Below are 21,756 nucleotides of genomic sequence, written 5' to 3' on the forward strand. Positions count from 1 at the left end.
TGGACCTATAGTTTCTTAGAGCTTAAATGCGAGCACTTTGTTTACAGAAGACTACAGAGGATAGTGAATGCCCCACAGCTGTAAGCCTCCATCGAATTCCTTTTCACCAGTGCTGAGAACAACCTTGCCCTCATGCAGAGTGCACATGAAAGTAGATTACCTCGACTATCTCTTTAGCCGGCCCATGAGTGGCAGTCTCCCTCAGGGACTTCTCCTCTGTGTGTCCTTGATGGAGACCACTATACTGGAGGCAGTATGGTCACGAGTCATGCCCTATCAGTCATACCTATCATAGCCCCACCTGCAATTATATTAATCTGCTGTCAATCATGCTTTTGTTTCCTTTGCCTTCCCATGTCCTTTCTCAAAGCTCTGTGCTTAGCAAATCCTTGAATGCCATTATGACTTTGTGCTAATGATCTCGCTCATTTGGATGGTGTGCTTTTGTCTCTCTTTTTTGTCCTGTTTTTCTTAATAAATGTTCTCCTCAAATTACATATGCGATTTGGGGTCTCCTTTATATCCTAAAACAGAGCTGTTATTGTTGTTGTTATGTGCCATTGAGTTGGGTCCTCTCCATAGCGACACTATGCACCACAGAGCCAAACACTGCCCAGTCCTGCACCATTCTCACAATTGTTCCTGTGCCTGGTCCCATCGCTGCAGGCACTGTGTCAATTCTTCTCATTGAGTTGTTGTCAGGGATTACCGGGGGCCAGGTAGGACCCATAGTGACCTCATGCACAACAGAACCAAACACTGGTCCTGCACCATCCTCACTATTGTTCCTACACTTGAGCCCATTGTTGCAGCCACCATGTCAATCATCTCCTTGAGGGGCTTCCTCATTTTCTCTGACCCTCCCTTTCTGAAGCATGATGCCCTCTCCAGGGACTGATCTCTCCAGACAATATGTCCCAAGGATGTAAGATGAGCTCTTGTCACCCTTGTACTATGACCATACTTCTTGAAAGACAAATTTGTTTGTCCTTTTAGCAGTGGTACTTCCACCATCTTTCAATATCTCATTGAGGGTGTTCCTGGTTTTTTGCTGCCTCTCTATGTTACCTTGCATGATATCCTCTCAAGTGACTTGTCTCCCTGGACAATATGTTCAAAGTGTGTGAGGTGGAGTTTCACCATCCTTGCCTCTAGGTAGCCATCTGGTCAGACTTCTTCCCAGACAAATTTCTTTGTCCTTTCGGCAGTCCATAGTACTTCCAATATTCTTCACCAGCACTAAAACAAGAACAATCATGTATGTTATTGACAAAGGAAATTTACAACGAAGAAGTTATTCGTATTGCAAATTTCTATCATGTAATCCAGCAGTGCCCAACCTGTGGGTCATGACCCCTGTGGGGGTCGAATGACCCTTTCACAGGGGTCACCCAATTCATAACAGCAGCAAAATTACAGTTATGAAGTAGCAACGAAAATAATGTTATGGTTGGGGGTCACCACAGCATGAGGAACTGTATGAAAGGGCCACAGCGTTAAGAAAAGTGAGAACCATGGATGTAATCTCTAGCTTCATCTCTATCATCCAAGGAACATTTTTTAACTACTCACCCTTCCCCTTTGTTTCTAAATTTTATGTTTACTTACCAGTAATTATAAATGCATCTTGATTGCATGTTTGATCAATTTTAAGTGAAAGAACTTTGGAGAATTCTTCATTTTCTTTATAAGCTCAAGTGGTTTTGGAGGGGGGTTAAATCTGAATAAAATTTTTTGTATGTAGGCATTATCCTTGTACAGAGATCATTGTCCTTCAAGATAGATCTTGGTGAGGATGAGCCTAAGCGGTAAAATCCAGCAGTGAAAACAGTACATGGACCAAGAGACAATCATTCTAACAGGCCGTCTCATAACTGTTGTTATATTTAACTTCATTGCTGCAGCGTCTATGCAAATCCATCTTAGTGAGGCTCTCAGATGCACATGCACTGCTTAAGAAACGACCAGCCAAGAAATCAATGAATATAGCAGGGGAACCTTGCTTGGACCAAAAGGCAGCTGTCTAACAGAACATGGGTGGGAATGCTGCCTGGTTTAAAATCAGGAAAGGTATGAGTCAAATTTGGATCCTCTTATTGGATCTGTACTTATTCGGTCTGCGTGATGAGAAAATAATGCATGAAGATGGATGACAGGAAGAAGAAGTGGCATCTAGATTCAAGGAAGGCTCATTAGCAACATGTTACAGATGACATCACCTTGCTTACTAAAAGCATGGAAGACTCGAGGCAGTTGCTGATGAAGAGTGAAGTTTAAAGCCTTCAGTAGGAATTGCAATTCAAGCTAAAAAAAAAATCCTCACAACTGGAACAATGGACTATGTTATGATAAATAGGGAAAAGATTGAGGTTAAAAAAATTTGATGTTAGTAGTGTTACAGCTCTTTTAGAATTTGTCTAGCAGGTTTTCTGGTTTTTACCAGAAAACCCCCCATACACACAAAAATTTTGATGTTGCTTGGAATCACAAGTGACGCTCATGGAAGAGTGTTGCATTACATTGAGTAAACTTGCTGCGCAAGACCTTTTCAATATGTTCAAGAGCAAAAACTTCACTTTGAGTGTGTCTGTTCCAAGCCATGATATTTTCAGCTGCATCAGGTGCATGAGAAAGCTGGACAATAAGAAAGACTGGAGAAGAATCGATGTACTTGAATTACGACATTGGTGAGCAATATTGAATACACAGGGAGACTGCCTGAAGAATGAGCAACTATGTCCTGTGGGAAGAACAGCTAGAATGTTCCACAGAAGTGTCAATGTCAAGATTTCGTCTCATGTGCTTTGGGCATATTACCAGGAGAGACTAGTTCCTGGAGGGGGACATTCTGACTGATAAAGTGGAGGGTCAGCTAAAAGAAGGAGACGTTCCATGAGAAGGGCTGACACAGTGGCTGCAGAAAAGGACTCAAACAACAAGGGTGAGGCAGGCTCAGCACCTGGCAGCGTTCTTTTCTGATCTGTTACTCATGGGGTCACTGTGAGTCAGGGCCTGATTGATGGCACCTAACAACCACAACCCTCATACAAAAGAAAGGGAAGGGTTACTAGACTAGCCATTATCAAAACACTCTGTACGAAAGGAAGCCATCTGATAGGGCTATCCAAGGTATAGCAAAGGTCTTGCTGTTGTCCTGCTTCTTGGGCCCAGTGGTGAGTGAGTATGTGTTTCTTTATTAATTTTTCAACTCTGCGTATGATCCAAACGTTCTTTCACATGGAAGACACCTTTCACTACTAAAAGTATATGATCCTGCAAAAAGGCCATACATTCTAGGAAAATAACATTTGGCCTTCTTAGATTAGACCTTGAGTAATGAATTGATCGAGTGGAATAAAAATATGGAAGACTCTGCAAGTGCATTCAAATACAGCACCAGCACCAGCAGGCCTGGTCGTAGTCATCGTTTCACCCTAATTAGTGGTGGCAGCTGAGGCAGATGAGTGAAGTGAGCCAGGAGACCAGTGACCCATGTGTCATCTCTCTCCTTCGCTGTTGTATGCTTTGCATGTTCAATCTGTGCCGTGTTGGGGAAGAGAGGCTGAGAGAAAACCCAAGCTAATGAAAGAGAGAACTAGAATAAGACACGAAGAAAGTCTAGGGAGACAAAAGAAATTTAAATATGCTTAACATTTCTTGGATTAATTAGAAAGTGAATCGCAAACCTGTGTTTAAATGGCAATGTGATTCTGGACAAATTATGAATTCAATGGAAACATACAGCCCGTGTTCATTAATTGAGCTGTGTTGCTTAAATGTGTTAAACGGTACGGCACAGAAATTATTATAATAAACGAAATCCAAATCTATTGCCATAGGGTCAATTCTGACTCATGGAGACCTTATTGGGCAGGATAGAACTGCAAATCCATCAAAATCTCCCCTTTCAGTATGAAAAAATGTTTAAGTCATTTACTACGTGGTTAGAGAGAATTGTTTTTACTGAGTGAATTCTAACACAATGTTAAGCATGTCATCAAATAATATATCTCCTTGCCTTCCATCAGCCAAACTTAATGAAGCCAAAATTAGTTTTATACTAGCACTCTTAGAATTCTAGATCTAGAAAATACATTTTTAAGCCACGTGGGGTTCAACTCACCAAAAAAACTACAAGACTTCAGAAAGCTTGTGAAAAAAGTCAATTATCTTTTCGTTCCATTTTTTCCATGAACTTTTGGAGCCCCTCACATACTTGTTCTAAATAGTAAATAAAACCTCTCCTTGAAAGAACCACTAAGAGTTAAACTGAGCTTTTCTCATGAACCATTATTTGGAAGGTTTGTTAACTATGTGAGCTTTAGAAATGATTCATTTTTGAAGCAGCTGAATTGGGAAAAAAAAGAAAGGAAGTTCAGTCAACTATTTCCAAAATGACAAGACCATAGGAGAAAGAGATAATAAAGGAAAAATATTGCTAAATGTTGGCAACCCATAGCATACAGGAAACCAAAAGCAATTGATGTAGGCATTTGGCATCTTGGACTCTTTCTAAAATGCAATGACTACTTTCTGAACTGGTTTTATGTCTCTCACTTAATAACTCTACTTCCTGCTTCACAATATAGATGAGGGCATTTGATCGCATGCAAAGTTCCAAGAGAGGCATGGAATAAAATATGTTGGTGACATTTTAAAGAGGAGTGTTTCTATAACTAACACTGAGACAAGTTATAAGCTTGATATAGGAAATGGTGAGCAAAATTAGTTTACTCCTCTTGTGTTCCTTCAAAACCTTATCTATCCCTTGTCTTTTTTGTTATTCCAATACTGTTCTTCTTAATCAAATTACTTAAAAACCCATTCATAACCTCTGACATTGTATATTTCCTGTGTTTTCCTTTGCTTGCCCATTATTTTTTGGTCACATTAAGTGTTTCTGCCAGTCAGCACCCATGGCCCTCAAGATGACTTCTACAAAAATAATTACATCTGGTGAGAACAATAATATTTTTTTAATTTAATTTTATTTATTTATTTTTAATAGTTTTATTAAGGGCTCATACAACTCTTATCACAACCCATACATACATCAATTGTGTAAAGCATATTTGTACATTCATTGCCCCCATCATTCTCAAAACATTTGCTCTCCACCTAAGCCCCTGGCATCTAGTCCTCTTTTTTCCCCCTCCCTCCCCGCTTCCCATTCCCGCATGAGCCCTTGATAATTTATAAATTATTATTTTGTCATATCTTGCCCTGTCCGACGTCTCCCTTCACCCACTTTTCTGTTGTCCGTCCCCCAGGGAGGAGGTCACATGTAGATCCTTGTAATTGGTTCCCCCTTTACAACCCACTCTCCTTCTACGCTCCCAGTATCACCACTCACACCACTGGTCCTGAAGGGATCATCCGCCCTGGATTTCCTGTGTTTCCAGTTTCTATCTATACTAGTGTGCATCCTCTGGTCTAGCCAGACTTGCAAGGTAGAATTGGGATCATGGTAGTGGGGGGCGGAGGAAGCATTTTGAAACTAGAGAACAATAATATTTTATATGAAGTTCTCACATACATTATCCCATTTGGTTCTCACAACAAAGTAAAATGATTATTTTAGAGTCCCATATTCCAGAGGAGAATACCAGAGGAGATGTCCAGAAAAATTCAATTGCCTACCCAAGAACAAGGTTAAATATTGTACTGCTTGAACCAATGGCAGACATCAGGTGTTTCCCCAGCATCACTTGATGCCACCAAAACCCTTTACCTATGTTAGCTGCTCCATGGTTCTTACTCCCCCTCCTTTGTAGCTCATCACTTTTACATGTATTTCCATGAAATAATATCTATGAGCTCTTGTGCCTGTTATTGCTGACACAATGCTAACAACCAGAGATTTCTGACCATCCTTAATGTTTCTGCAGTGCTTGGCTTATCCATGGCACTGATGGACAACTAGGACACTAGTGGAATTAATGTGGAGATAGTAGAACCGATTCTGATGCAGGAATTCTGTGGTCTAAATTTAAAGAGGTATTTCCTTCTCAATCCTGGGAGTCTATGAGTGTTTCTGAATATCTGGTGCCATTATACCATTCATTTATGGCTATAAAGGAGCGGTCCCTTAGGTCAGGGTGGATAAACAAATATTATGTGAGTAGGAAAAATTGTAAGTGGTGTATTATGTAAGAATTGTAAAATTCAATATTTTATATGGTGCTTTCCATAGTATTTAGACACACAAATAATGGAAGACAAAAAAAAAGGGTGGAGGGTGAATGGAGAAAGTCAGGCCACAATCTGATTCTCCTTCAGGATTTATGTTTAAAATAAAAACATTAAGTGGACCAGGTATTTGGAATTATATGACACCTTTTATTTATTAACAACATAGCCTACAAATAATAATAGAATTTCTCAACACAGTGGTTTTAATAGGTCCATTAAAAATAATGCCTCAATAAAGTCAACATAGCATTTAAGAAAGCCCACCACTGACAATAGCACAGTTCTGTTTCAAAATGATTTATCAACAAAATATAGTTTGGGTAAGAGTTCAATTCGATCTGTAAAAGCCTTTACGATGTAAAGTTTACATACAATTGGTCATCATTGTTGACAAAGGTAGATTTTCTATCTTTGCACTAAATTAAAAACAGTCATATATATATTGATATGATGTTGTTTAGAATCTGTGCTGTGGTTAGTTGGGGTCAAATTGCTTCTGACTCCTGGTGAATCAGTGCGAGCCTAGGAGGGCTGTTCCTTAGACTGTTTAAGGCTGTGGCCTTTTAGAAGAAGCATATCTCATGCCCTGCACTCCCAGATGCCCAGTGTGAGTCCAAACCACCAACCTTTCAATTAGCAGTAATGTGAAGACCAAAAATGAATATGAAATTTTAGTCCCATTCGAAATTAAACCATGGAGGAAGGAAGACAGCAGTCAGTGAAAGATATGAAAATAAAAATAATGTATAATTTATCAAGGTGGAGTGAGGGACAAGCATGTTGGCTTCCCATCTTTCCCCCCTCCCACCCTTCCCTCACCTGTGCCTCCCACAAACCAAATTTACCTGGAAACCAGTTCACAAAGAAATCTGAGAAACATGATTCACAGGTGAAAGATTGGAAATAACTATTGCATTACAGACAATGACCAGTCCACTTCTCAAAGCATAAAAGTGATATTTAGTCCTGTAAACTGACTGCTACGTTATGTTCATTTTGCATTTCTTTTGTATAATGATTAAAAAACAAAAGCTGTCATTGAGTCAATTCCTGTTCATAATGATCCTGTAAGGCAAAAGAGAACTGCTTCTTAGGATTTCTGAGGCTGTGAATCTTTATGGGAACAGAAAACCTCATCTTTCTCCGGAGGAGGGACTGGTGGATTTGAATATTTCCGTTAATACCCACTAGGCATGCATCCCACACATTTTTGAGCAATAGCTCTTTGCCCTGCTTCATTTTCTTTTTCAATCCTAGACTCAATTTATTTTTATATTTTTCATTCCATTTTCTTATTCTCATTAGGAAAAATTCTTTTTGGTTATAATGAAAACCTTTTGTTGTTATTGTTGTTCTCCTAATCGTGGGGAAAGGTGGCGCTGTTGGTTAAGTATTGGGATGCTAACTACAAGGTCAGTGTTGACCAACTCCAGTGACCCCAGTCCCTGGAGAAGCACATCATGCCTGGTAAAGTAGTAAGGCAGCAAATCAGTAGAAGGCCCCCAATGATATAAATTGACAGTAGCCGGAAGGATGGACCCCAGCATAGGAATAATTGTCAGGGTGGCGCAGAAGTGGGCAGTGGGTTGCTGTATAAGGTTGAGTTATAACAGAACCAATGGCACCTAAACCCCCTGAGGTGGGCATTGGGATTAGCTGTTCCCCTAAAGATTTACAGCTGTGGAAACCTATATAGGGTCACTATGTTGACATTGACTGATAGGGAGTAAGATGGTCTTTTTGTTTACTTTGTAGTTTTAAATTTGGAGAAGGAATTTAGAAAACATTTTATCTCCAGGAAACTTTTTCCCTAAGATGTGCTTAGCTCTTTATTGGCCACTGCCCGACTGCAAGCACCTAGATAAGATGACTAAATCTTAGATCGTTGGTATTAGTCTTTCTGTACTCCCAAAACTCGATCAAGGCGGTTCTTTGTGTGGATGTTACATACATTTACCTATAAGATTTAAGTTATCCTTTTCCAGGATAAAATTAATTTCTAGGTCTCTGGGATCATGGAAATTCCTATCACAAATGTGTACATTTTTTTATATAGCCAGGAATTGATAATACAGGAAGGACTGTGTCACTCCTAATCTTAACCTTCTGCTGCATCCAATGTTAGCTAACATTCGAGAACCATGACCTTTCTCATAGAAATTATTGAAAAACTTCTCCTCTTTCATCTAACTCCGTATAGAATCCCAGCATTTGGTCTCTTTGGACCATGTGATCTGTATTTTTTTGGCCATCAGGAGAAAAGGGGGGAATTGCTTTAGATTGAACACGGGTTCATGAAGGAAAATGATTTCCCATTGCTTAATCTGAGCCGTTCTCCCTGACTCGGAATAACGTGGGCCTTTACCTGTCGCTGCCATTCTCGGTGAGGTTTCGGGTCTTAAAGTTCCTCTCTGATTACAGCTGTTCTGCACGCTGCCATGGCACTCCTCAGGACCGAACCGCCCTCTAACATTAGCCTAACGAAAGCTACTGTGTATTCCTCTCAGCAGCCATTATCCCCTCTTTGCTCCAGTTTATTGCTTGTGGAATTCCGTGGCTGTCTTACTGCAGGGCCCATGGTCTGAACTCAATGTTAAATTCAAAACCAGTTTTTGAATAAAACATTTTAAAATGCACCTATTTTTTTAAAAAATCACGACCTCATATTTTATGCACATATCTCCTGTCAGTAGCACTCCCAGAAGAAAGTGGTTTTAGAATGTGCAGTAAGATGAGGAAGTAAGACATTTTTCTTTGCTGTCATTGCTAACCTACGTGACTGACTCTATAACCTTTCATATTCCTTTTAATGATGGACCATTGAAGAAAAGATGACAGTTTATTTCTTCAGTAGGTGCAAAAACATCTATTTGCCCCTCACTGTTGCTCTATTATATGTCATAGAAATGACCTTATAACGGAGCTGGTTTATGTACGGAAATCCTTGGTGTATGCCGCAATCAAAGAAGCTGTCATTTTCCTTTATGGGATTCAACTCGTTTCCTCTAAAAGTTCTTTCCAAAGATTAGTTACTAGCGCCCAGATTCAAAAGAACCAAATGAAGACTTGTTGACCAATAGTACCTCTCGTCTTTCTAAATGTTTGTGAGTCCAGGATCTTCACCTTGTTCGATGTCACGTTGAATAAGTCAAGGCAGCAAGAGCTGGCAGTGCAAATGGCAGATAAATTGTTGATAGGCATTGCAGTCTTCTGAAGTGTTTCATTTTATCATACCTGCTCGATTTGCCAAGCCTGTATAAGATTATAGATAACCCCATAAAATCAGAAAGGGAAGTTTGGGTTCACTGTAAGGGTCACTTGTAAGTTTCAAGTTTATTTCATGCGCATGAAGAAAAGTTCCTCAAATAATTGTCTTTAAGAAAGTGTACTTTTTTTTTCAGCATGCAAAAGCATATTTTTGTATTAAAGCTAATGTAATGACTTGTGGGATATTGATTAAAACATACTATTAAAAAATAACTTATGACAAAAATATAATAATTTATGAATTGTGAAGGGTACAGGTGGGAGGGGGAGGGAGGAGGGAAGGGGGAAATGAGCAAACAATATTGAGGGCTAAAGTAGAGAGCAAATGTTTTGAGATTGCTGAGGACAACAGGTGCACATATGTGCTTGACTCACTGGCTGTATGTATGGACTGTGATGAGAATTGTACGAGCCCTCAATAAAATAATTTTTAAAAATTCTCACGACATTTTGAATAAATTTTTCCTTTAATAATGTCAAGGAAATACATGTTGCAAGTCCAGTGGTGAAGAAACCACCATTCTAGTGGTTGTCAAGTTAAGTTGTCATGGCAACCCCACATACTGCTGTGTCAGAGTAGAAATGTACTTGGCAGGATATTCAGTGCCTGTTCTGTTTTTGGTTTTGGATGTGTATCACCAGGCCTTTCTCTAAGGTGGTTCTTATTGAACTCCAGTTAAATGCTTGAAAGCTTTGAACTCACAAGGACTCCAAAAACAGTCTGTCCAAAACAAAACACAAAAACCCACTGCTGTTGGGTAGAGTTTGACTCATGGCTTCTTACCAATGACAGAACACAACTGCCACATCAAGTGTTCCGAACTGTAACCTTTATCTTATTAATGAGGCATCGGGGTTGGATTAAGCTGCCATAACTTAGGTTAGTTCAAACAAACCAAACCCATGGTGGATGAGTAGATTTCCATTCATAGAAACTCTAAAGGACAGAGTAAAACTGCCCAGAGAATTGTCTAGGCTGTATCTTTTCAAAAGAGCCTTGGTGGGTTAGCTGTTGGGCTATAGACATAGTCTTTCAATTCAATCAGCCACTCTACTGGAGAAAGATGAGTCTATCTACCCATATAATGATGTACACTATCAAAATGCTGTAGAAGGTCACCAGGAATAAGAATTGAATCACAATGGGTTTATATTGGAATCTTTATGGAAGCTGACTGCCACATTATTCTCCCACAGGATGACTGGTGGATTTGAACTACTAGCTTTTTGGTTAGTAGCTGAATGCTCTAACCATGGTGGCACCAGAACTACTAAAATTCAGATGTTAACTGAAAGTTTGGCAGTTTCCATTCACAACCACCTCTGCAGCAGAAAGATATGGCAGTGTGCTTCTGTAGGGTTTCAAGCATTGGGAACTCGATGGAGCAGTTCTACTCTGTTCTATGGGATCCCTAAGAGTCGAGTTCATAGAAATCTCACGCATCTAAAACTCGACTCCCTACCATGGAGTTGATGCTGACTCACATCAATCCTATAGAACAGGGTAGAACTTCTCCATGAATTTCTGAGACTTTAGCTGTTTATGAGAGTAGAACACACTGTCTTTCTCCAAAACATCTAAAGTAAGTCTATAAATGAAATGAAACCAAGCCAAACTATTCGCCATCAAATCAATTCTGACTGATGGCAACACCATGCTTTTAGAATATAAAGGAACTCCACTATAGAAATAAACAAACAAATAACAACAAACTCTCATCCATTTAGTTGATGCCAACTCATAGCCACCTGTTAGAACAGGGTAGAACTGTCCCAATGAGTTTCTGAGATGTAACTCTTTCTAGGAGCAAAATCCCATCTTTCTCCCATGGAACAGCTGAAGATTTTGAACTGTAGACTGTGTGGATCTAAGCCCAGTGCCTAACCACTTCTTGATTTCAGCAAGCAAGGTTGTGTCATCTGCATATCTCAGGCTTTCCTCTGATCCTGATGGCAACAATCCCCAGTGGAAACAAAGGATGATGACTTCATTAACACCCTCTGGTAAAGTAGGGCTAAGATGCATCCCACACTAATCCTGTGACATACAACTCCCTCTAAAATCCTCCAAAAGGGATCATAACCTCAAGCACAGAGGCCAGAAACTACATCACAAAATGGATTATGGCACACTAGAATATGGCTCACTGAAAATCAAGCCCACTGTCATCAAGTCAAGGCTCATTGATAGCAACCCTATCCGCTCAGGTAAACTGCCCGTGAGTTTCTGAGACTGTTGAGAGGAGTCAAAAACCCTACCTTTCTCCAGGGGAATGTCTGGTGGTTTCAAACTGTTGAACTTGAGGATGTTAGCCCAACATGTAACCATTACACCACCAGGACTCCTTAGAATATAGCTCCCACTCACTGCCATGGAGTCAATAGTGACTTAGAGCAACCCTACTGGGCAGCTTAGAACTGCCTCTGTGAGTTTCCGACATTGTAACATTTTACTGGAGTAGAAAGTCCTGTCTTTCTCCTGTGGAGATGCTGGTGGTTTTAAAGTGCCAACCTTGCAGATCACAGCCCAATGCATAACCACTACACCACCAGTGCTCAAAGGATCATATTACTAATCCACTATATCTCAATACTAGAAAATTTTATGTGCAATATTGGGCTGCTAATCACAAGGTTGGTGGTTCAAACCCATCCACAGAAGAAAGATGAGGCTATTTTCTCCCTTAAAATTTTACAGCTTCCAAAACTGTATATAGGGACACTATGAGTCAGATTGAAGATTTCTGGTGGCATAGTGGTTTATGCATTTGGCTGCTAGCCACAAGGTTGGCAGTTTAAAACCATCTATTGCTACACAGGAGATGACAGATGGGGCTTTCTACCCCTGTAAAGAGTTACAGTTTGGGAAGCACAAGTTCTACCTTGTCCTTATAGAAACACTATGAGTTGAAATAAAAATCATAACAGTAAATTTGGGTTTTGTGAGTTTGGAAGAGCTGGATCAACCCAATAGCAGTATGGGAAAAGAGGCAGAATCAAAAGAAGATGGAAGAAATACATAGAGCCAATGTACCAAAAGTAATTCCTTGACATTCAACTATTTAGGAGGTAATATATGATCAATAACAAATAGTATTCAAGGAAGAAGTCTACACTGCAGAAAAAGCATTGGCAAACCACAAAAAGACAGGAAACCATGAACTACCAATTGGGATGTGTCCACAAACCAATACAGACTAGAGGTACTTAGTCCTCTCTCCTCTATGCCAAGAAATTTGGAAGCCTACTGCCTGTCCAACCAGCTAGAATAGATTCATATTTGAGTCTATTACATGGGACTAGGATTCAACAGAATTTATAAATAATTGAGCAGTATCATTGACATAACATGCATGTAAAAATTTTCTGACAATAACTGAAAATGATTGCAGGAGTCCATCAACGGGAAACTGCCAGAAAATAAGGATGATATGAAGAGGATTTGTAAGGAGGTACATCACTGTTGATGTCAGGCGGATCTTGACTGAAAGTGGGGAATACTTAAAGGATGTTTACTTAGGGGTTTTTTTTCTCTCTGCTATGTAAAGGCGTCTAAATGTGAGAATTCTAAAAATTATTAATAATATTGGGAAGAATGGGAATTCCATAATTTTTCATTGTATTCCTTTTGAATCTGTACAGACCAGCAGGTAGTTGTTTGAACAGAATAAAGGGCTTTGGTGAGATCTATAACAGAAAAGGTTCGTGCGTCAGGATTGCATCCTTCGATCTCTATGCGGAGTAAGTAAGCGAAGGCTCTGGACTACGTAAATAAGCCCGTTAACAACCTGCAGCATGCAGATGGTAAAACCTTGTCTGCTGAAATCCAACAGGACTTGAAGTACTTACTGATGAGCATCAAATACTACAGCCTTCAGCATGGATTACATCACAACATAAAGGAAGCAAGCATCTTCACAGTCAGATTGATAGGCAACGTTATGCTATATGGAGAAAAGGTAAGTTACAAAGGATTTCATTTTATGTGTCTACAATTAATGTTCATGGGGATCAATATTGAAAAAAAATCAAGTAATGTGTTATATTGGACAAATTTGCTGCAAAAGGTCTTTTTAAGGTGCTCCTTAGAAATGAGTATTGGATAACCACTGCTATCATTCAATTCAGGCTCATAGCAACCCTTTATAGGATTTCTGAAATCTTAACAGGACAGCCTCATTCTACCTCAGTGGACCTGTGGGTTTGAACCATACACTTTGTGATTAGCAGTCAGCTTACATGATGGCATCATGCATAAAGTAGCTGCAATTCACAAATGCTGCTATACACACAAAAAGTGCATGCACCATGATTCCATGGCATAAAAATTATTCTAAGTCTAGGTGAGAGTTACTCTTGGTTAAGGGGTCCACTGAAAGGAGACACTAAGTTACTTCCAAGGTGCTGCTGATGTGCGGTTCTTGCCTGCATGCTTATTTTCGAAAGGAAAAAAAAATTGCTCAGATGTACCCAAATTAAAATTAAAACAAATGAAGACAAAATGACAGCATTCGATCAAACGCTTTATTTAAAACCCATGACATCATAAAACCTCGTCCTCGTCTCCTCCTGGCCCTCCAACGGATGAGCATGCGCACCCACACAATAAGGTCCAGACCTCATTGGTTGGGATCCCTCTGCGCAGTTCCAGAAGCAACATCTTAGCCCCGCCTCTTCCGCCTCTAGGACATCCCGACTTCCTGCCAACCCACTTCCGGGCCAGCAAGGTAGCGCACGGTTCAGCGCTCCACGAGTCTTCATCCTGGACTCGTCTTGTAGGCACAGCATCCTTCTACTTGGCCATAGCCAGTTTCCTCTGCAGTTTCCCCGCAGCCCGACCAGCTCCTTCCTGGCCGCCATCATGAACATCCGCAAAGCCCGGCCGGAAGACCTGATGAACGTGCAGCACTGCAACCTCCTCTGCCTTCCTGAGAACTACCAGATGAAATACTATTTCTACCACGGCCTCTCCTGGCCCCAGCTTTCCTACATTGCCGAGGACGAGGATGGCAAGATTGTGGGGTATGTTCTGGCCAAAATGGAGGAGGACCCAGATGATGTGTCCCACGGGCATATCACCTCACTGGCGGTGAAACGTTCGCACCGGCGCCTCGGCCTGGCCCAGAAGCTGATGGATCAGGCCTCCAGGGCCATGATCGAGAACTTCAGTGCCAAGTATGTGTCCCTGCATGTCCGGAAGAGTAACCGGGCCGCCCTACACCTCTACTCAAACACCCTCAATTTTCAGCTCAGTGAGGTGGAACCCAAATACTATGCAGATGGGGAAGATGCTTTCGCTATGAAACGAGATCTGTCGCAAATGGCAGATGAGCTGAGGCGGCAGCTGGAGCTGAAGAAAGGCCAGAGCGTGGTGCTGGGCTGCAGGGACAGTGACGTGATGACCAAGGGCCACGCACAGCCAGGTTCCAAAGTGGGATGTCAGGAGAAGGACCCAGTGGCCGTGGGTAGTGAGAGTGACAGCAAGGAAATCAGCGAGGACCCGGAGAGCCCCGAAGGCCAGGATCGCTCAGAAGACTCGAATTCCACTGCCTAGAGCTTGCTTGAGGTATTTTCCCTTCCATGACCTGGCCCCCTCCTACCCGGACACCAACACCACCCCTTCCCCAGCCCCGTATTAGCTTTGGAAGTGAAACCACCTGGAGACTAGAGGAATGTGGGGTGGCTTGGGGTGAGCCTTACAGCTCATTATTAGAAGCAACGTATGCCGCAAGTAGATTAAGTAGAAGAAATGAGCTTTTCCCCCCCCAACCTTACTGTTTGAATTGTATATCAAGGTATCCACATAATTGATGAAGGAATATATATATATAATATATTATATATAATATATATATATTATATATAATATATAAACTATTTCCAGCTAAAGCAGTAAAGATGATAGAATTAAATAATCACCATTTTGTAACTCTTAAAGATAAGCAAAAACATGGCAACAATCACTCATGGAACCCTGGGGGCGCTGTGGCTAGTAGTTTGATTTCCGACCTAAAGATCAGCTGTTCAGTCCCATCTGTAGCCCTGGAACTTCTACAGGCCCGGTCTCCTTTGTCCTGTAGGGTTGATACGAATCAGAATGGACGATGGCAGTGAGTTCAGTTGGTTTATTTATTGTGTTGGGTTACTCATATTCAAGATAAACATGGTCTCACTTTGTTTACTGTCGTGAAAAGTTTAATTTTTGATCACATCAAAGATGTGGTAAAACGTGGAATTGTTCACTGCAGATTAGTAAATAAGCCAATGTCAACTCATAGGGAACTGCCCCTGTGAATTTGAGACTAGTTTTTTTTTAATCATTTTATTGGGAGTTTGTACAACTCTTATCACAATCCATGCATCAATTGAATCCAGCATGTTGTACATATGTTGCCTTCGTTCTTTTCTAGACATTTACTTTCTGTTGAGCCCTTGGTATCAGCTTTTTTTTCCTCCCCCCACCCTCATAACCGTCTGATAGATTGTATATTGTTATTATTTTCATCTCTCACACCAAACGCTGTCGCCCTTCCCCCATGTTTCCTCTTGTTCTTCCCCCTGGAAAGGGGTGTATAGTTATGTGTCAGTCATTGCAATCGGCTCCTCCTTTCTCCCTTTCTCTCCCCGTCTTCCCCCTACCCTTCCTGCATCACTATTCCCACTCCTTGAGGTATACTCTCCCGCCACTACCATGACCCAAGTGCTGCTTTTCAATTCAGACGATACCGGAACGAGTACACAGGCATAGAAAGGGATGGGAGCTCACGAGAATGTAACTCTTTAAGAGAGTTGAAAACCAGGTCTTTCTCCTTTGGAGTCGCTAGTGGTTTTGAACCAAGACAAGTAGAAAGATTACTACTGTGGTACGAGTTCATAGATGCATGGGTTTATTCCAAACACAATGAGTTTAAATATGTCTCTAATCAATGGATGGCTGCAGACAAGTTTTCTCCGTCTCGTTCAACATGGTAACTTTCACAGGGATCAGCTAGGTCTGTTGATTTCACGGCAAAGAAATCCATTTGGGTGTGGTGGTTTAAAAACATAAAACAAAAAAAAACACCGTTAAAACAGGAAAACCTCAATCAAAAAGAAAATAGAGCTTATTAAAAACTAGAACAGATTTAAAATGAGTCAAAAAGGAAATCAAATGATAAAAAGTGTTAAAGTTTAACCTAACTGCATCTGCAATAATCCACTTTCCAGTGTGCTCTGCGGAGAGAAGATTATTTACATTCCTGGTCTGTGGTCAGAGGGAATCCACTGGGAGCTTAATTCACATGTATTTCCCCTTCACTTTTATTTTTAAACTGAGACAACTCTTTAAATGGATCAAAAGGGAGATAAAATGCTAAGATATTACATTTTAACCTAGATGTATTTGCCATAATCAAATTTACAATGTTCTCTGACTGATAACAAGGCTATTAATCGAGGCTTAATCTATCTGTGGACCCTGCAAACTGATCTTGGGTTTCCACTGCGGTCCATAGGCTTCTGCAAACTAGCTGTTTACAATTTAAGATCACTTAGCTGGCTGCTGGTTTGAAAACCAGCCTTTAAGACCCCAGACACTACTCTTTAGGATACCAAGGCACCATCTAGTTTCGATGCCACATTTTGCTGTAGCATATAGTGAGATCTTGATATTGATATTGATATTGATTTGTGAGATCTCAAAGACATTTTTTTTTCTTCCACAAGCTTCTACTTTTATTATTTTAAAAAAATAATTGTATTGGGGGCTTTTACAGCTCTTAATACAATCCATACATCCATACATTCTTTCAAGCATATTTGTACATATGTTGTCATCATCATTTTCAAAATATTTTCTTTCTTCTTGAGCCCTTGGTATCAGCTCATTTTTCCCTCCCTTGTGAACCCTTTAATTTATAAATTTTTTATGTTTTATACAGACTGCTGTCAAAAACATAATTTTAATAGATGTCTCAAAGGACACAAAACAGATCAACTGAATGGGAAAAGACTATGACGAAAAAAGGCTAAGTCCAAAAAGTCAAACCCACCACTGCCAAATCAGTTCTGATTCATAACAACCCTGTAGTATAGAGTAGACCCGCCCCATGGGGTTTCCACGGTTAGAAGAGCAAATTGCCATCTTTGGCTCCCACCAAGCAGCAAGGGATTAGCAGCTTAGCTCTTTAACCACTGTGTCAAATTACTCACTCACTGCCATGAAGTCAATGCCAACTGTTTAAGGGAGCACTGCTTATGGCCGTGGAAAGCCCTGACTTTCTCCCCATGGAGAGGTTGGTGGTTTTGAAATGCTGACCTTGGGGTTCGAACCCAATGTGTGACCATGACACCACCAGGACTGTGTGTCAGATTACAGTCTTGGAAAACCCTCCTCTTAACCTGGTCGCTCTGGTCTGGTATCTACTTGATAACACATACAACTATTGAAGTAATAACTTGAACATTTGTGACACTCCTGGCTGTTCAGCTCAAGGCCACTTGAAAGAAATCTCATTTTTCCTTAGTTACACTTTCAGGTATGGGGACTAGAGACAGTAAAGTTGAGGGTTAGTAGGACAGTTGGTTAAAGAAATTAGCCAAGAAATTAAACAAGCGTAGTGTTTTCATCTATTATTACATAGTGTTAAAAATAACTAACATACATCACCATGTTACTTGTACTGTTCTAAGAACTGTTTGTGGATTGTCTCATTTAATCCTCACTAATAGCCCTCTGAGGTAGGTAACCAATATCCTATTTTACATGGGAAGAAACCAAGGCATAAACAAGGGTGCTTGCCATCTAGACCCCAAGGTTTAAATAGGATAATCTGGAAAATAGAGGTAGTCTCCAATATACAGGTTCATTCCAGTGACTGTCGTGAATTGGGTCTGATGTAAAATGAATACCTCTTGATTATTTTTTTCATTCTTACTACGCTTGTTAACAGTATTTATAGATCCAGTCTTGAGGTTGGAAATATGACATATATACTCACAGCTTTTACGATGACGTACCCTGCTTCTCAAGTTATATGGGAAAAAAAGTGTTATTAATGTGGCCTACCATAACTCTCAATACATGAGATGTTAGGAACTATCTATATTTCATAGCGCTATGGATTTTGTAATTTTCAGTGCTTAATATAATCTCTAATAATAACATCTATTCAAGTTCGCTTATTCGCCCCAGCAGTCAAATGATAGAATTTTGTGTATGAGCAGCAACAGTTTGAAATCTTGGAAGGGAGATGCATCTTAATGATTAAAATAGCTTTCACTGACAAGCTGAATGTCAAAGCAACTGACTCCACACTCAACAAAGGCCAAGTTTCTCAGGAGGCATAGCAATAAAGACAGGTCAGTTCACAACATGCTGGTTGAGGCAGCAGTGCTATCAAACTGCGGCTGCTCATCTCCTGACAAGAAATATGTGCTTGATGATTAATAAGAAAAAAATACAAAATCTTAGAGTTTTCACTTGAGCTGGCAATATTAAGTTAACTAAGGTTACTTCAGTAACTCTCCATTTCTGGTTTATTCTTTCTGTCGCTAGCTGTCATCCTAACAAAAAGTTGTTAAATGTTCACATGAGAATTCACTGAAATAGACTGTTCTTAATTTTACCAGACAACTAATTATAACTGGAATGATATAATGAAATATGGAAGAAAGTTAGAGACTGACAGGTCTGGTAAATTCCTAGTATAACCTTACCCCAGATATGCCAGAAACCATAGATTTCAAATGCAACTGCACTCTATAAAGAGGGGGTTGGGAAGAGATAAGATATTGTTTTGAAATACTAATCAGAGAGAATTACTATTTGTTGAATTATTTATAGTCTGTAACAGCGTCACCTTTCAGTCAGTGTGCCATATACCTTATGATGACTGAGATAACGACTTTGTCAGAGGAAACTGAAAAAAGCAGAGGTATGTTCCAAATCCTTCCAGTGTCTCTGCTACAGTGTCGGAAGCCTACTGAGCTGTGCGGTGGAAGAAATAAAGAAGACATACTGAGCATTGGGCCATGGTCCCAAAGAGGCAGAGTAAAACCATTTCTGGCAGAGATCCTGAGAACATCATAGCTTTGTTTGCCTAAGTGAAGCCGCAAAACATTGTTTTCTGTTCATAAAGACGTGTTGTCAATTAGATATTCCACAGGCTTCTTCTCTCCCTTGAAAAGACCCTGCGAAATAACAAAATTGGAGTTTTACTAAGTTGATTAATTAAGGGCTATGATGTCCTTATTTTAAGAAGAATCTGTACTTTCTGCAAGATTTTTAAACCTAAAGTAGCAAACTATCCTAGGTTGCTTATTATGATGTCTTTAAATATTTTTTCTGAGAAAATGAAGTTATATAACATCTGGTTTCTGTATAACTATTGCATGACCAGTTGAAAGGGTAACGATGGTTTTCTTGACTCATCTCTCTGTATTTTATTCCTCTTATGTTAGAGCACATACACTTTTTGAAAAATATGATTTTATATTACATATCTCTGACTCTATCCTGCAACCCGATTTAGTGTTAACATGGAAATAGACTTTTCTGTAATGATGGCTTCTGGATAAAAATGCTGTTTGACTGTTCTGGCATAATAATAAATCTCTTTCTTATGGCAACTTCTCTGCATATGTGACAGATGAGAAAAGAATAGTCCACGAATCTAGTTGTACTGCTTTTGTTTGTCCTGCAGTTACTCAGTACTGGACAGTAACACTCTACCAGTTTTTTCTTTAACTTAAATAATCCATCCATGCTCATCCTGCAAACGTCTAACTTAATTAAGGATAAGATCCAGGTCTCATTTATCTCAATACCAGTACATTGTTGGTTTATGATTGGTAGTCAGAAAATATTTGTTAGCTGAACAAATGAATGATTGAATGCCTGGACAAACAAAAAGAGAGAAAGAAGGAAATTAATGTATATAAGACACTATCTAATTCACTTTTACATTATGGATTAAAAATCATGCTCTTTTTTGTTTTCATCTCCAACTCTCACAGAAAAGAAGTAGGAGTAGGGAATTGTTAACATCACATCTAACAAACCACGAGTGGACAAAGATCTTTAATTTCTCTAGTACTGAAATACACTTCCTGTTGGGTAGGCTAGAATGAAATGGACTTTGAAGATAATCAAGCAAAAGTGTCTCAATTTCTTTAGGTTTCAAATAGACTCTTTGGGATAAATCTGCCGTTCACTCTGTCCCATTCTCCTTGGCATAATTGGCCTTGGTGTACCAGAAAAAACATACAGGGGCCCTCATGGTGAGGAGGAAAGAGACTCCCAGAACCACGGGTGATTCTTTGTGCTGTTACCCAAATTCTCACCGGCGTCCATTGAGATAGGTCTATACACTGGTGATGGGGTATTATGTTATCTGGTACTGATGTCTGTTGGCGGTTCAAGTCATAGTCTCTTCTTTCAGCTTGGTCGGCGCCTGTAGTCCTCGCTTGCTCACTTGTTTTCTTTTCCCTCCACAGCAGCATTGTAGGTCCTCCCCGTCTCAGCCACATCGGCCTTTGAACCCTGGCTTATGCAGCCTCTGCTCTGTGGTGCGCCTCAACAGCTTTTCACTCTGGACTTGGACAGCCTTCCACATGCCCCGTGGGATCCTGAGGGAATGCTGGACACACGAGCCCAAGAGGACTGCCGTTACAGACCCTCCCTCTTCCTGCTCACACCATACCACCATTGCATTGGTCGTGTGATGACCGACTATTGGCTGTGGCTTTTTGCAAGCTGTCTCTTCCTAGAATGCCAAGCCACAAGCAGCAAACTGGAGCTCCTGGGCTTTGAGGTGTTGCCGTCCATCGTCTGGGTTTTCATCCTTCCAGGGGAGTCAGGACCGTCGTGTCCTCCTCCTCCTGCCTGTCCGTCTCCCGCCTTTCTCTTTTCCAGTCGAGCTACTCTGTTTCCGTTTGCTCTCTCTGGACCGCTTTCCCTGTTCTGAGGAGGTTTTCTTTTTATTTGCCTGGGGGGAAAGTGATAAGCCGTGGACTTCTGCGCTCCGAACTCGGGGACTTTGAAAAGGCCACCCAGTCATTAAATCGGATGCTCTGAGCTGCCTGTTTGTATCAGTGTGGTGCTTTATTTGGTTTGGCTTCTTAATAATGACGTGACGTGTCCATCATTAGGTGCCAACAATGCTCAGATACAATGTCAGGACCTTGATGTTTATTATGGTTAATCTCAGCATTACTGTGAAGTAGATATTTTATTCCTATTAGAAGAAACAAGTTCCAAGAAGTGAAGGACACATCCATGTTCTAAGCCCCAGTCAGCCTGAAGTTGAAGCTAAAATT

The 21,756-nt window shown here is 40.5% G+C and overlaps 1 protein-coding gene and 1 non-coding gene across 2 annotated transcripts; both read left to right on the forward strand.

Moving 5' to 3' along the window:
• Positions 1–2,390: 2,390 nt before the first annotated feature.
• On the forward strand, positions 2,391–2,452 carry LOC115873376. The gene has a single exon (XR_004048377.1). It is a non-coding gene; the product is annotated as a U7 small nuclear RNA (small nuclear RNA).
• An 11,868-nt stretch (positions 2,453–14,320) lies between these two features.
• Positions 14,321–20,979, forward strand: NAA11 (N-alpha-acetyltransferase 11, NatA catalytic subunit). The gene is made up of 2 exons (XM_004703219.3): positions 14,321–15,025; positions 20,935–20,979. Exon 1 carries the CDS (start codon positions 14,321–14,323, stop codon positions 15,011–15,013), a length of 693 nt encoding a protein of 230 aa, XP_004703276.1. The 3' UTR covers positions 15,014–15,025; positions 20,935–20,979.
• Positions 20,980–21,756: the final 777 nt, after the last annotated feature.

Source organism: Echinops telfairi, unplaced genomic scaffold (assembly GCF_000313985.2).
Source record: "Echinops telfairi isolate 266 unplaced genomic scaffold, ASM31398v2 ScPeMD7_7468;HRSCAF=8506_0, whole genome shotgun sequence".
NCBI classification, from domain to species: Eukaryota; Metazoa; Chordata; class Mammalia; order Afrosoricida; family Tenrecidae; genus Echinops; species Echinops telfairi.